Source organism: Diabrotica virgifera, chromosome 6, assembly GCF_917563875.1.
Source record: "Diabrotica virgifera virgifera chromosome 6, PGI_DIABVI_V3a".
In the NCBI taxonomy this organism is placed as follows: domain Eukaryota; kingdom Metazoa; phylum Arthropoda; class Insecta; order Coleoptera; family Chrysomelidae; genus Diabrotica; species Diabrotica virgifera.
In genome coordinates, this window is record NC_065448.1 from 122,450,617 (window position 1) to 122,466,401 (window position 15,785).

The 15,785-nt window shown below is 30.5% G+C and overlaps 1 protein-coding gene across 1 annotated transcript in view; it reads right to left on the reverse strand.

The window, feature by feature from the left end:
• Positions 1 to 1,443: 1,443 nt before the first annotated feature.
• Positions 1,444 to 15,785, reverse strand: part of LOC114335921 (alpha-catulin) — a 251,727-nt gene continuing 237,385 nt past the window's right edge. Inside the window, exons 11-12 of the mRNA XM_050653033.1 lie at positions 5,712 to 5,918; positions 1,444 to 1,576 (exon numbers count right to left, since the gene is read on the reverse strand). Coding sequence (XP_050508990.1) covers positions 1,445 to 1,576; positions 5,712 to 5,918 — 339 coding nt within the window. The 3' untranslated portion in view covers position 1,444. The remainder of the gene's footprint in view (positions 1,577 to 5,711; positions 5,919 to 15,785) is intronic.

Here is a 15,785-nt window from a genome sequence, read left to right on the forward strand (position 1 = left end):
ATTCCCCACATCCAACAATAATTAATGCTTCGATTCTTTGTGCTTCCAGTAATGGGGCGATTATTTATTTATTCAGTGTAACGTACCGAGATGGATGACGTGAATAGCATTAAGGTAGGTATCTATGCAAGGGTGAACCTCTCTCCGTGTAGCAGCTCCACATAGTGGATACGTCGGTGATCGCCGCTCGGCGCTCACCGTCTTCGAATCAACCGGTTTGCGGTTTATATGAAGGGGAGCGCATGCTGTATCCATTTGAGCAGCTACACGGAGCGGGGTTCACCCTTGTATGGATACGTATCTTTACAGATATACCAAACATTCATAATTTAAGAATAAAAATCGATATACTTCAGGATTTATCTCCAAAATCGCCCATTCATTTCAAATTAACATACCTCGCTAGGCTATTCCGCCGATATTGGTAATAAATCTTGGCAAATTTATATTTACGCAATTATATATTTTTTTTAATACAAATGAGAGTGTTGTATTATTTAGGATTCTTAATGGATTACTAGAGATTTACAATTTGTTATCAATTAGTTTTGATGGGAAATAAGCCTCAATTTTACAAAAAAAAATGATTTTATTAACGTTTCGAAGCCCAAATCGGGTTTCTTTGTCAAAAAACAAAATACTACTGAAACTATTTGGACAACGAAACCCGATTTGGGCTTCATAACGTTAATAAAATCATTTTTTTGGTAAAATTGTGGCTTATTTCCCATTAAAGGTAATGGATTATAAAAATGCCACAAGAAAATAGCTTCAGAACAACATAACAATTTGTTGTCATGTTTGTTTGTTTGTTAAAGAATTATTATTTTTGTCAAAGAATTAAACAATTATTTGGGACCTATTTGTTCAGTATTGGTTTGATCTCACCTGTTTTGTGCTGTGACAGTCAGTTAATTACAAAAATATCTCTAATAATTTGGAAATATTTTTAAATATCTCCGTAATGTTTACCTTAAAGAAAAAACTAAATGCGGAAATATCTTCGAATTATATGACAACTCTTAGTGTAGATGCAGATAACTTCTCATAAAGCTTTATCTCTACTATTATAAAATTACCATTATTATATCCGATATCGGTCAGAAATTGCATTTTAACAGAGCAGTAATATTTGTAAGTTTTTTATTTATTATTTGGATTTTATAATTTAATATATATATTTTCACATATTTATGTTATTTATATATACTAACTCCTCAAAATACTTCTCAAAAAAAAACGTAGTTAAATTATATTATAATTATTGCTTACATTACTATACAATATTTTAATAGTAATCAGCATTGTACAAGTCTGTTTGATTTGGCAAATGTATAAGTTTGTTCTAATTTTTTTGCTACCATTGTTAGGAAAAAGGAAGAAAGAATTAGAAAAAAATATATGTTAGTATTTCCAAACGGAAGAAAACAAAATCACCAAAATGCTATCTTGGCAGAGTTGAACTTTGCAATTTGATTATTCTACGAAGGGTTTGTGGACTGAATTTCTCTGGTAGCGGTCTATCATCTAAGGTTGCGCATGGAATTCTAATTCTTTGTGGTAACGCTATAGAGAACTAAATTAAGTAGAAACATTCCATCAGATGCTAGTATTAGCTAATTAAACTTTAGTATTTAAAAACATTTAGATTTGTTTTAAATCCTCATTTATAAAATTAGCTAATAATGTGGATATAACTTATGTATTTGTTTATAACAATAGCTTACATCTTTAAATTCATTAATTTGAGTTTATTTGGAAATATACTTTTATTTCGAAGCTTAGGTAGTTATCTTAGTTACCTTCAGTTGTAAATGAGAACATACAATACAGTAAGTACTGCGTAATATCCAACACACAGTATATGTTCATAAAAACATATATAATATCATATCTAATAAGCTACACGAAAAACTATACGTCAAAACTTTAAATGTCCAGAGTACAAAGAAAGTGAAAGGAAAACTTCTGAAGTAAAGAACAACAAGTCTAAATAATTAATACCTATATTGCTTTTGAAAATTTGACGTATTTATATATAACATTTAGCAATGTTAAACATTTGGAAATTATTATCCAACTACATATTACATACCTATGAAATCATGAAAGCAATAGTATTATGATATGACCCTGAAACGGTTGCGAATTAAAAAAAAACGTGGGAAAAACGTGGGAAAAACGTAGAAAAAACCTACGTTTAAAGAAGAAGAAAGAAAGTGTGTAATAATAAATGTTCAAAAATAAAAAAATAATAAATTAGATAGATTAATCAAATTTAGCGAAGAGGGTTATTAGCAGATAAAAAACAAAAGTTACGCACAGAAAATTAAAATTATATTTATTAATCAACATGAATGGAAATAAACCCAGAAAAATAATATAGAAACGTTTGAATGACGAATATTGCCAAAAATTATGAAAAAATGCAATCTGCAAATTCAAAAATAAATTGTTGAGTTAAAAATAATTATAAAATACGTAATAGAATTTTGAAGGAAAACAAAAAAAAAAAGATAATTTTTACAAAAAAACCCAACCTTCGAACTAAAGATATTATTTTTAGACCTAATCAATTTCAAAATACTGTAAATCTCTTGGTGGTTTATTACCAATAAACTAGAAAATAAACATAAAAAGGAACTATACAATTTACCGTTTATAGATTGATATGTTGAATCTATTGTAAATTTTAACATATAAATTAAATACTTTTTTATATAGCAGGAAAGTAACGTCAACTTATATTTAGCTTTACAACTTAACTAAGATACTAGTTTAGAAACTACATTACTATTTACAAATTATAAAATATTTACAATATTAAAGAAATATATTAATTATCCCCATTTTAAGTTAAGGAATATTAGAAAATGAAATCGAAGATCACTTTAAAAGAATATATAAAAATTACGTGAAATTAACATTTTCACTATTAAACTCCCTAAAACGGCTAAGTTTATGTCGGTTTATTTCATGTATCTTAAATGTTGGTAATTTATTTTCTTCGTAAATTTTATTTTATTTTCTTCCACGTGATTTTCAGCCTTTCTTTCTTCTTCTTTTTTCCTACTTCTCCCGTTAGTATTTCTTGGGTAGTCTCATGTTTGGCATCCTTTGGATATGTTAAAATCATCTCAGTTTTTGTGATTTTATGATCTCTACGATATTCGGTTTTCGATGCACCTTTTTTAGTGCTATATTTGGTTTTTTATCCACATTTCACTTAACAGGTTTCCGTCCAATATTTCCCTAACGACTTTTCTTTCCGACACTTGGAGCATGACTTGTTAGGATTTGTTCATCGTCCAAGTTTCACTGGCATATAATAATACTGTCTTATATACTCTTTCTTATATATTCTTTCTTCTTAAAAACTTGTTCAGAGAAAATACACAACGATTACTAGCCATTATTCTCGCTTGGATTTCTTCCTTCATATTGGGTCTCCTGGTGAATTCTGCTCCTAGGTATTGAAATATTTGTACTTCTTTGAATTTATATATTTTTCCTTCTATGATTGTTATCAGATATTGTCCTTATGTATTCTCGTTCTATTCCATCTCTTTGGTATTTTTATGAAAAATAAATAGTACAATCCATACTGTTCATCTGTGAATATCTACTGCTGTGACATTCCATAGAAATATTATATTTCTTTAACTTAAATCATTTATCTAACAATAAAACACTGAAAACGTTTGTTTTCTATACTTCCACAAAATTTATTATATCTAAGTGACTACAGCTGTTTCGGCGGAGTGCCTTTCTCACAGTGCCGAAACAGCTGTAGTCACTTAGATATAATAAATTTTGTGGAAGTATAGAAAACAAACGTTTTCAGTGTTTTATTGTTAGATAAAATGAACTTCCATCAAGTAACGGTCGAATCCATCAATTAAATCATTTATTTCGGAATTAACAAAAAACAGTAACCGATTTATCGTATTAAACCGACGATAAGAAATAAGACATTAATATTAATTAATATTAATCTTCTTATGGTGCTTTCTCCTTTAGTGGAGGTTAGCGACTACACTGGCAAATCTGTCTCTGTCCAATGCGGCTCTAAACAAAAATGTTGAATCAAGGCCGGTCCAGTCTTTGATATTTCTAAGCCATGAAATCTGGCGCCTACCGGTACCACGTTTTACTTCAATCTTACGCTGGATGATCAGTTGCGCGAGGCGGTACTTTTCGTTTCTCATTGTGTGTCCGAGGATCTTTTCTGACTTTAATAACTTTTAGCCGTTCCCTATCTGTACTTACTCTCATCAGAACATTTTCGTTGATGGTGTGGGTTGTCCATGGTATTTTCAAGATTCTTTTCTAAAGCCAGAGTCTAAAGGCTTCTAACTGGTTCATCAGTGTTGTGTTAAGTGTCCAGGCCTCCGTTCCATACAAAAGTATTGACGACATATTTAAGCAATGCAGCAATGCTTTTCATTTTGGTAAACCCTTATCGGGCTACCTCTAATAATTCTCGCTCTTGCTTCTTGTTTATAATCAAGTTGATTGTTGAACCAGCAACCAAGATATTTGTATTGGTTTACGTATTTAAGCAGTTGGTGTTTCACATATATTGGAAGGGATAAATTTTGGTTCCTTGATATTTTCATAACTTTGGTTTTCGCAGTATGGATCTTCATCCCCATTGTTTCACAACTTTCAGTGACCCTATCTGACAGTATATGCAGACTATGGTCCGAATAAGTCATTAATACCGTGTCATCTGCATAGCGGATGCTATTTACTCTTTGACCGTTTATCCTGATTCCTTCTAAAGAGTGCAATAAAACGTTCGCAAATATTACCTCACTGTAGACGTTAAACAGTATGGGTAATAGCACACAACCCTGTGTATTACCTCGTTGTATTTCAAATGGCTTTGACGTGTTACCGTTGGTCTTTATGATTGCTGTCTGATTCCAATAAATAGCCTCTATAATTTTAAAATCTCTTTTGTCGACTCCTATGTCGTTCAATCATTCTATCAAGGTCTTGTGCTGGACTCTATGGAACTCTTTCTCAAAATCTATAAAACAGACAAAAAGGTCTGCTTGCTGATCTTTGCATCTTTGTGCCAGAGTTTGAAGACAGAATATTGCTTCTCGTGTCCCCATACCTTTTCTAAGCCAAATTGTTCTTGACCGGTAACCTCGTCACATTTTTTATATATATTCTGTTCTGTATGATTCGCAAGAAAAGCTTCAGAATTTTATTTAATAGACTTATAAGGCGGGAGTCCTGGCAAAATTTGGCGTTCTTCTTTTTATGCAGTGGCATGAAGACGGATTGAAGCCATATTTTAGGGATCGCCCCTGTATTGTAAACGCTAATTAATATTAATATTTATAAATATTAATATTATTATTGTGTACTGTATATAACTTTAGGGAGTATTCGATTTTGGACGGTAATATTTTGATATTCTTTACCTTAATTACAGTGGAATTATGGTATTGGACTGGTTTATCTAAAAATACGATAATAGTAATAATAATATACATTAAAAAAAAACTATCTGTTCCATAAAAATGTACTTAAATAGTACTTTTTTAATTCTAATCTAAAACAAACCTAATGGTTTTACAAAAACTTAATAATTTATTTAGTCATATACCAGCACTAGATTTAACAAATGGTATAAAAGAAGACATTCCAACAACTTCAAAAAGGTACACTAAGAAAATCAAAACCTTTCTACTTACTTTGGTGGCGCACTCGAAACAAGTAGTAACAACCTTTGAAATGACGTTCATAAGATTTTTAGTTTCTTGTATCACATTATCGACTTTAGTAAAAGTAGCAGCTTTTCCTACTGTATGGTCCTTAACGGTGAATTGCAATCGTTGGACAAAAGTTGGTACTTTATCTAAGTGAGCAAGAAGGTCCTTCTTGTTGGCACCACAAGGAACCTGCAATACATGACCATATGATTATATTAAAAAATATATTGATAAAAAATATATTTGCAATCATTTAAATACATACCCCAGCAAACGAAGGATTTAAAAATAGAAAAATTACTGACCGCTCTTTCTCAACGGACATTTTTATATAGGGGAAGTCAATAGAAAATCAAAAAGACATACTATAGTGGTTATCGAAATTTTTACTGCGTCACCTTCTTTTAAGATTATTTAACATTTTAACAAAAGCAACTTTTTTATTTCATTTCAAAATTGTGAAAAAACTACCCATTGTAAATGAAATCGTTGAACAAACGACTTTCTTCAAAATACTTGATATTTAAAATGAGATTTTCTAAATTAAAAAAAATCTATAAACAAAAGAGTTGATACCACCGGTGTATAATAATTTAAACCGGAAAGTAAGCATTTTTTTAATTGTGTATAATAATTATAAAAATAGCAATAAAAATATTCCTCTTTCTCAATGTGAGTTTTTATGTAGTTGTAGTTACTACATACATACAGTCGGAAAAATTAAAGAATACCCATGAACGATCACATCAATCACTTATTTTATATTTGCTATTCACTACTCTTTCATTTTTCGACTGTATACTGGATGCGGCAAAATAAACAGTACTGAAATTCGTATACCTAAAATTTATATATGTCAGGCGCCGAAACGTAGGGGACGAGAGGCTTGTGCCTTGAACCGGATTTATCAAAGCTCAATTATTTTTAGGTTTTTAAATTTTAAAGAAAAATTTTTGGACTAACTTGTAGTTTATACACCACAGTATACTATACATTCTTTACAATTTTATTTATTAGAGTTAATTTGGTACAAGGTACAAACCACTCCTGTACCTTGAACCACGTAGTCTTGTACGTTGAACCACCCATAAACCTCTAAAAATATATACAAAAAAAGTATGTTATTCAATATTGAACCTCTCCAAATCTAAGTCAAACACATGTACTCCTTTTTGCCTTTCAGACAACCCAGCCTTACTGGGTGGTTTAAGTTTGAGCAAGGCATCCTCAATGTCAGTGTCAAATTGTTGAAGACTTGGGCCAGGAAATTTGTTGCTGTTCAGAATTCTCTTCAGATACTGGACCGTTAAATAGGAACTTACAGCAGTTACTTGTGCAACATAAAAATGTGTCTTCTTTTTTCCCATTAATTTTGTAATGCCCAACGTACAAGACGTGATAGCGGTTTAAGGCCGAAACGGCCTTTCGTTTCGGCCGGAACAAAAACAAATGTGAATTTCACCCAATAAAACGGTTTTGTTATATTTCTCACTATGTTGTTTAACTACCTGTTAGTATATGCATATACACCCTGTGATTTAATTGACGATATCTGTTAACACAAAAATTAAAAAAGAAAATTATCTGTCCTATAAATAGTTACTTTTCACGAAATAAAACACTATATATTTTTACTATAGCCGCAAATGATTTCTAATCACGTTCAACAACTAACGACAGAATGACAACGATTGTAGAATAACTTGAGATAAGAAACACAGACAGTTCGAGCGCAAAATAAAAAAAAAATCGGGTGGCCCATGGTACAAGCTGGTCCCCAGGTACAAGCCTCTCCCCTACTGAGTTGTTTCCGAACGTTTTTATAACGTATGTAAATGTCGTGATAATGTTAGGTGCTCCAGAATAGTTCTCAGTTTTGCAGAAAAAAATTTTATGGTGGAGCACTGTTTTCGGTGATACTGCGCGATCATTTTTTGAGTTGCCACTCACCATAACTAACGGCACCAGATGCGTAAATATGGGAAAGGATGAAGGAGTCCAACAGATTCACCGTCTGCCATTTCGGAATTGCGGACTAGAATTAAAGATTTTTTCGTGCCATAGGCAGTGGCCTACCTATAATTTTGCCTTGGGAGGGGAAATTTGACTTAGGGGTGAACTTCCAATGAAACACCAACCAAAAGACACTTAAAAGATAAACTCAGATTATATAAAAGACATTATTAATAACTTGAAGGCATTACGTTCCCTTAATTTTTCTGACTAGCGTGTTTATTGGGTTGAATTTTTCTTTCTGTGTTTTTGGTTTCATGTCAGCTAATATATTTATATAATTTTTTCTTTAATTATGGACCTTGTTAGGGGGGAATTTCCTCATTTTTTCTCCTCAGTGGCGTAGCTCAGCCACTGGTCACAGGGCATCTTTAACATCTGTTTTATCAGGAACATACGTCGTTTTGAATAATGTTTGCGAGGCTATATTATATCATGTATACTAGAAATATTCATAAACATTTCAATATTCATTTCAGTACTGTTTATTTTACCGCAAACTGTATGTGCAAAAGATGGACACGATCGGTCGAGTAGTTTTTAAACAATTCGATTTGTTTATCCCATTGGAGAAAAAAAAAGTTGATTTTCAAACGTCTGTACAGGTTCTTTGACAATATTTAGAATACCTTCATTTTTTTGTTTCGTGTTTTTAAGGAAGTAATGATTATTTTTCATGTTTTACAAATATGTAATTGACTATTTCATTCATAGGAGATTCTGACCAATAGAAAGCTACAGAAATCTGAATTAAATCGATAATTTTTGATAACCTCCCGTCGTTAAGTATATAACGTCAGATGCCCTTCGTTGCTACAAAAAAATACATTCAGTGACATTAATGACAATTAATGTTTTAAAAATTATAAAAGTGATGACTTTCAATCGTCAAATATTTATAAAAACTGTGTGTTTAATGGTACTTACATAAATAAATTACAATAAAATTTTGGTTTTGAACAGTTTTATTCATGAAATAATCGCAACAAATTGCACTCGACCTCTGAAATTAATATAGAATTTTTGCTCTCGTGACACTTTGACATAATTTCTGTCAAAGTGCCGCTCGGGAAAAATTCAATAATTTCAGAGCTCTTGTGCAATTACTACTGATAATTTTCTTAAGCAATTAGATTATCTGCGCCGTTTTAACCTTTACAAAATACAAATATACTATCTGAAAGGTTATGAAAAACACATAATAAAACAAAGGTTTGTACTACCGATAGAACTGGAAATATATTTTTTAGTTCATGCGCAATTGTTTTAGGCGGAAGGAATTTGTCCAAAAAAGGTAATTTTCATTCCCAAAAGCTGACACTTGTTTTAATAGATATATTATAAGTGTCAATATGCTATGTTTTAAAGTCTACCGAAAATATTTCATTGCAACCTATTTATTTTTAATTAAACAAATTATAAAAAAATACTTTTTTCGCTTCAAAAAATTTTTTTATAATTGGGTAATTCTAAGATGAAAGTTATTTTTGAAATGGTTTCGTAAAATACTTACCGAAAATTTTTCATTGCAACCTAATTATTTTTAACAATTTTTAAACAAATTATAAAAAAAATATTTTTTCGCTTCAAAAAACTTTTTTGATAATTGGGTAATTCTAAGATGAAAGTTATTTTTGAAATGGTTTCGAAAAATACTTATTTTAGGCCTAAGATGCAAATAAACAATTAAAAATGCCGACACAACGCCAATTTTACCGTTTTTTGAGTAAATAACAAATACACTGATTTGTGCCACATAAAATCAAAATAAAGTTGCACATATTGAAAATGCTTGACTGAGTTTTCATCTTATATTTTTTGCTTATTTTTTAAATTCTCTAACATATTGACAAATGGACTAAAAAATGCTAAATTGGCGTTTCTTTGGATTTTTAATTGTTTATTTTAATTTTTTGCTTAAAAAAACAAATTGTTTATTTGTTTAAACATTGTTGAGTTCCTTTTGGTTTACTAACTTTAAGAAGTTTTCGAATTGTTAATTATGCATATGTAAAGAGAAATCCCGACATACAATATCTGCTGTCGAGATTCTCTTTAATTTAAGTTTGAAGCAAGTAGCTAAGACAATAGCCAAGTAGCAAGATAAAGTGAAGTGACAGTGACAAAATGTCATGAATAAACTTTTTTAAACTTACTTAATGTCATAAATGATTAAGAATTTTTTAACGTAGAATAATTAGCTTAAATTGTTGTTTCTTTGTATTTTCAGGTAGTATAATTTTAAGTTTGTAAATATTGTAAAATTAATAAACTTTGTATTTTCAGAGCAACATCAATTTAGTTTAAAAAAAGTCGAAAGTCCCAAGTCCCAGTCTATAGTGGTGTAAAAATTAATATATTACAAAACAACAATTTTGCTTAAGTCCACTCAAAAATGGAAAAATTAAGGTTTGACTTTAAAATGGTAGGAGCACAAGATGGAAAAACAAATATGATGTGTATAACTTCAATTGGCACACCAGATGGAAAAAACTTTTTATTACCAGATGAGTTTCAGCCAGCGAATTTGCACAAAGAAGTGTGCAAAACACAGGTATATGCAAGAATAAAAAACTCTATAAAGAAAAGAAATAAATCTAGAAAAGTGTGGATAACCTTAACAGGAGAATTATCAAAAATTTATCTAGATGAAGATGAAAATTTATATTTTGAGAATCAATATTTAGAAGAACTGACAGATAGTGATAGTGAACCCACATCAGATGTTCAAGTTGACACAATACAAAAACTATTGGAAAAACTGATGGAAAATAAAGAAAAAACATCTGAAATTCAGAATTTAAGCAAGATAGCAAAAGATTTTATGATTGAAAAATTTGATGGAAAAAATATAAACGCAAACCAATGGCTATCTGAATTTCAAAGAGAATGCGAACGTTGCTTAATACTAGAAGAAAAGAAAAAGATTGAAATTTTAAAATTTTTCCTTGAAAAGGCAAGTATAGACTGGTCCAGCTGTATGATACTAAAATTTGAAGTAGAATCAGATTGGGAAGACTGGAAAAATAAATTTTGTGAAACTTTTGGAAGTAAAGGGTGGTCTCAAATCCGATATGCTCACACATTTAAATACCAGACTGGTTCCTTATTAGAATATGCAATAAAAAATTAAAAGCTACTACTGCAGGTGAGTAAATCCATTGACACAAGCACATTAATATATTTAATAGCCATTGGCCTACCAAATAATGTTGCAGATAAAATTGATAGAGAAATATTACAAGGTACCCAAGATTTGTACAATGAGATAGGTAAACTTGAACACCTTGCAACTAGAAGTCTAATGAAAAAGAAAAAATATGTAGAAAATAAATTCAAAAAATCAGAGGAAAAAACTCCTTGTCAAATATGTGAAAATGCAAATAGAGGAAAACGGTTCCATTCTGAGGAGAATTGCTGGTTTAAAGAAAAAAAGATAAAGCTGGTCAAGTGAGGACAATAAATAACAATGCAATGTTAGAAGTGGAATTGAGCAACGAGAATCCAAAAAACTTACAATAATACCATTAATTGTGTTCAACGTAAAAATAAACAACATACTGAATGTGAATGCACTGTATGATCCAGGATCCAATGTGTCACTGATAAATTCAAAAATATTGAAAATATAACAGAAGGAATGGAATAATAAACATTCAGTTAATCTAAACACAATTAATGGTAGTTCAAAAACAAAAGGTATGGTTACATTAAAATTAAAAATTTTAGACGTTGATAAAGAAATGAATGTTTTTGTTATAGAAAATGAAGAATTTAAGTATGATTTTTTAGCTGGTTTGGACTGTTGTTTAAAATTTAATATAAATCACAATGAGAGACTGGAGATTATACATAACAATGATAGAAATATAGAATCACCAGAAAAAGGTAAATATGTCAAAATTCCTGATGTACTAAGTGACATAAACAAAAAAGAATATAAAATTAATTTCAATGAAAATTTAGATATTGATCAATTTGAAATAGAAAAAAATCATCTGGATTTAGATAAACAAGTTAAAATTGAAGAAATAATTGATAAATATGCAACGGTATTTGCCAAGGATAAATATGATGTTGGTACAGTTAAAGATTATGAAGCCCACATTGATCTAATGGTAGAAAAATACTGTTACAAACGCCCCTACAGATGCACAATGGAGGACAGGAAAGAGATAGAAAATCAAGTAGCAAAATTATTGGAACAGGGTTTAATTGAAGAATCATATAGTCCTTTTGCTGCTCCTGTTACATTGGCATATAAAAAAAAGAGGGGAAAAAATCAAGACTGTATAGACTTTAGAGAACTTAACAAAATAGTCACACCTCAATCACAGCCTTTTCCATTGATAGAAGATTTAATAATAAAAACAGTAAACTGTAATTACTTTACAACATTAGATATTAACTCTGCATTCTGGTCAATTCCAATGAAAATTGAAGATAAACATAAAACAGCATTTGTAACACAAGAGGGACACTTCCAATGGACCTGTCTACCATTTGGATTGAAGACATCACCAGCCATTTTCCAAAGAATACTGAGTAATATAATAAGAAAATATAAAATGTCAGATTTTGCAATAAACTTTATTGATGATATTATAATATTCTCAAAGACATTCACAGATCACATTTCACATATATCTACATTATTGGAAACAATTATGAAAGAAGGGTTTAAACTAAAATTCTCAAAATGCTCATTTGCGAAAAATAGTGCAAAATATTTGGGTCATATAATCGAAAAGAATTCGGTGAGACCATTAAAAGATTACCTGACCGATGTAAAAGATTTTCCAGTTCCGGAAAAGAGAAAAAATATCCGTCAATTTTTGGGAAAAATAAATTTTCATCAAAAATTTATACCACACAGAGCAGTTATACTTGAACCGCTATATAACCTATTAAGGAAAGATGTTAAGTTCATCTGGACAAAAGAATGTCAAGAAGCCTTCGATAAGATAAAAAATTGGTTTTGTTTACAACCAATTCTGAAAATATTTGACCCAAACGTCCCAATTAAAATCTACACAGATGCATGCATGATTGGTGTGGGAGCTGTGCTAAAACAGGACGATGAAAATGGTAATAGTAGACCAGTGGCATATTTTTCAAAAAAATTAACAGAAGCACAAAAGAAGAAAAAAGCAATATATCTAGAATGCTTAGCCATAAAAGAAGCTGTAAAATATTGGCAACATTGGCTAATGGGCAAAGAATTTAAGGTATATTCTGAACATAAACCCTTAGAAAATATGAATTTTAAAGCTAGAACTGATGAAGAATTAGGTGATTTGGCTTACTACTTATCACAGTACAACTTTAGGGTTAAATATAATCCAGGGGCGACAAACCAAGAAGCGGACTGTCTGAGCAGAAATCCAGTATTAGAACCAGAGGAAAATTTGGACGATTTTCTTCAGTTTGTAAACCACTATTATAGTGATTTACAAATGAGTGAATCCATAAGAAAAATTAACTTAATAGATATCGCAGAGATAAAAGATCAAAGAGATTTACACAATAGTAATTTGACATTTAAGAATGGAATCTATTAGAGAAAAATAAGAAAAAGAGACAAAATTTTAATATCAGAAAATTTTAGTATATATCTAATAAAAAGGACACATTACACCTACTGCCACTTAGGACAAACACAAATGATAAACAAGATAACTCCATTCTATACAGCAAAAAACTTGTTAAAAAATATAAGAAAAATATGCAATAACTGTGAAATTTGTTTGAAAAACAAATCATGAAGAAAACCGAAATATGGATGGATGTCACATTTAGGTCCAGCAAAACGACCATTTGAAATAGTTGTCGGTCAACAAAGAGGTACCTCTATATATTAATTGACCATTTTACAAGGTAAGTTTATATTTTAACATCACAGAATCAAAGTGAAACAGACTTTATAAAATTGACAAAAACGTTAACAGACAATTACCAAGTCGACATAGTGGTAGCAGATCAATACCCTGGAATAAACTCGAAAGAATACAAACAATTTCTTAGGAATAATAATACAAAACTAGTATTCACTGCTGTTGATGCAACATTTTCCAATGGGCTGAATGAAAGAGTAAACCAAACGCTCGTAAATAAAATAAGATGTAAAATAAATGAAACAAAAAACAAAGTTGCATGGTCAACAGTTGCACAAAAATGTGTAGCAGCCTACAATAAAACAGAGCATACGATAACAACACAAACATACTACCTGATGAAATAAGACCTACAGTTACACAAGAAAAATTAAGTAAAGATAGAAAATTAGCATTAAAATATACATTAAAATCACAAGAATGCAACAAAAGAAGATTTGATGCACATCGAAAAGACCTACAACTAAATGTTGGAGACCAAGTATACGTGGAAAATGGTAATAAATTAAACAAAGCAAAGCTAAACGACTTGCGAACTGGACCGTACACAATTAAGAAGAAATGGTCGAATTCTCTCTACGAATTGGACACTGGACACAGTAAAGAAGAGTCAAACCTGTTCCACATTACAAAACTAACACCGTTGTTTGAAGAATCCAAAAATGAACACACAAATACCTGTCTAGTTCTCACCTGAAGGGGGGAAATGTAAAGAGAAATCCCGACATACAATATAGTCCTGTCGCCAGGGGGTACAACGGCCTCCTGTATTCAGATGGACATACCCAAGTTTTTTTTATGTATTTTGACCCGTAGAATACGAAAATTTTGGGTAACAGTTGATCCGGATGTCGATAAGATTGTTATAAACAAAGAAGTTGAGGAATTACATAACAGCGTTTTCTCGCAAAACAAAACATTTTTTTGTATTTTTTGGGCCATTCTAACCAAAAAATGTTCCTACAAATTTTTTCGTAGGATATATAGTTTTCGAGATAAACGCGGTTGAACTTCCAAAAAATTGAAAAATTGCAATTTTTGAACCCGAATAACTTTTGATTAAAAAATAAAATAGCAATTCTGCTTACCGCATTTGAAAGTTCAAGTCAAATTATATCGGTTTTATTTATTTGCATTGCTAAAAATTTATTATTTTATTGTTAAACAAAACTATAAACACCTAGTGCTTGAGTGATGTTTTCAATGATTTCTCATTTAAAATCGAACGAGTAGGTAGAGTAGGTAAAAGTGAAAGTGAGGCTATTTCTACGTAGCATGCATTAAAACGCATGTATTAGGCACGGGAAACACTATGTGTTTATAGCTTTTTTAACAACAAAAAAATAAACTTTTAGCAATGCAAATATTCAAAACCGATATAATTTGACTTAAACTTTCAAATGCGGTAAGCAGAATTGCTATTTTATTTTTTATTCAAAAGTTATTCGGCTTCAAAAATTGCAGTTTTTCGACTTTTTGAAAGTTCAACCGCGTTTACCTCGAAAACTATGTATCCCACGAAGAAACTTGTAGGAACATTTTTTGGTTAGAATGGTCGCGAGAAATTGCTGTTATGTAATTCCTCAACTTCTTTGTTTATAACAATCTTATCGACATCCGGATCAACAGTTACCCAAAAAATTTGTGTTCTACGGGCCAAAAGACATAAAAAAAAACTTGGGTAAGTCCATCTGAATAAAGGAGGCCGTTGTACCCCCCCTGGCGACGGGACTAATGTCTGCTGTCGAGATTCTCTTTAATTTAAGTTTGAAGCAAGTAGCTGAGACAATAGCCAAGTAGCAAGATAAAGTGAAGTGACAGTGACAAAATTTCATGAATAAACTTTCTTAAACTTACTTAATGTCATAAATGATTAAGAATTTTTTAACGTAGAATAATTAGCTTAAATTGTTATTTCTTTGTATTTTCAGGTAGTATAATTTTAGGTTTGTAAATATTGTAAAATTATTAAACTTTGTATTTTCAGAGCATCATCAATTTAGTTTAAAAAAAGTCAAAAGTCCCAAGTCCCAGTCTATAGTGGTGTAAAAATAACATATTACACATATAGTATTAATAGGGTGCTCAATAGATATTTTGACTTTTTGTAATTTGATTAAGAAATGTTTAATAAACAATATGTCAAAAA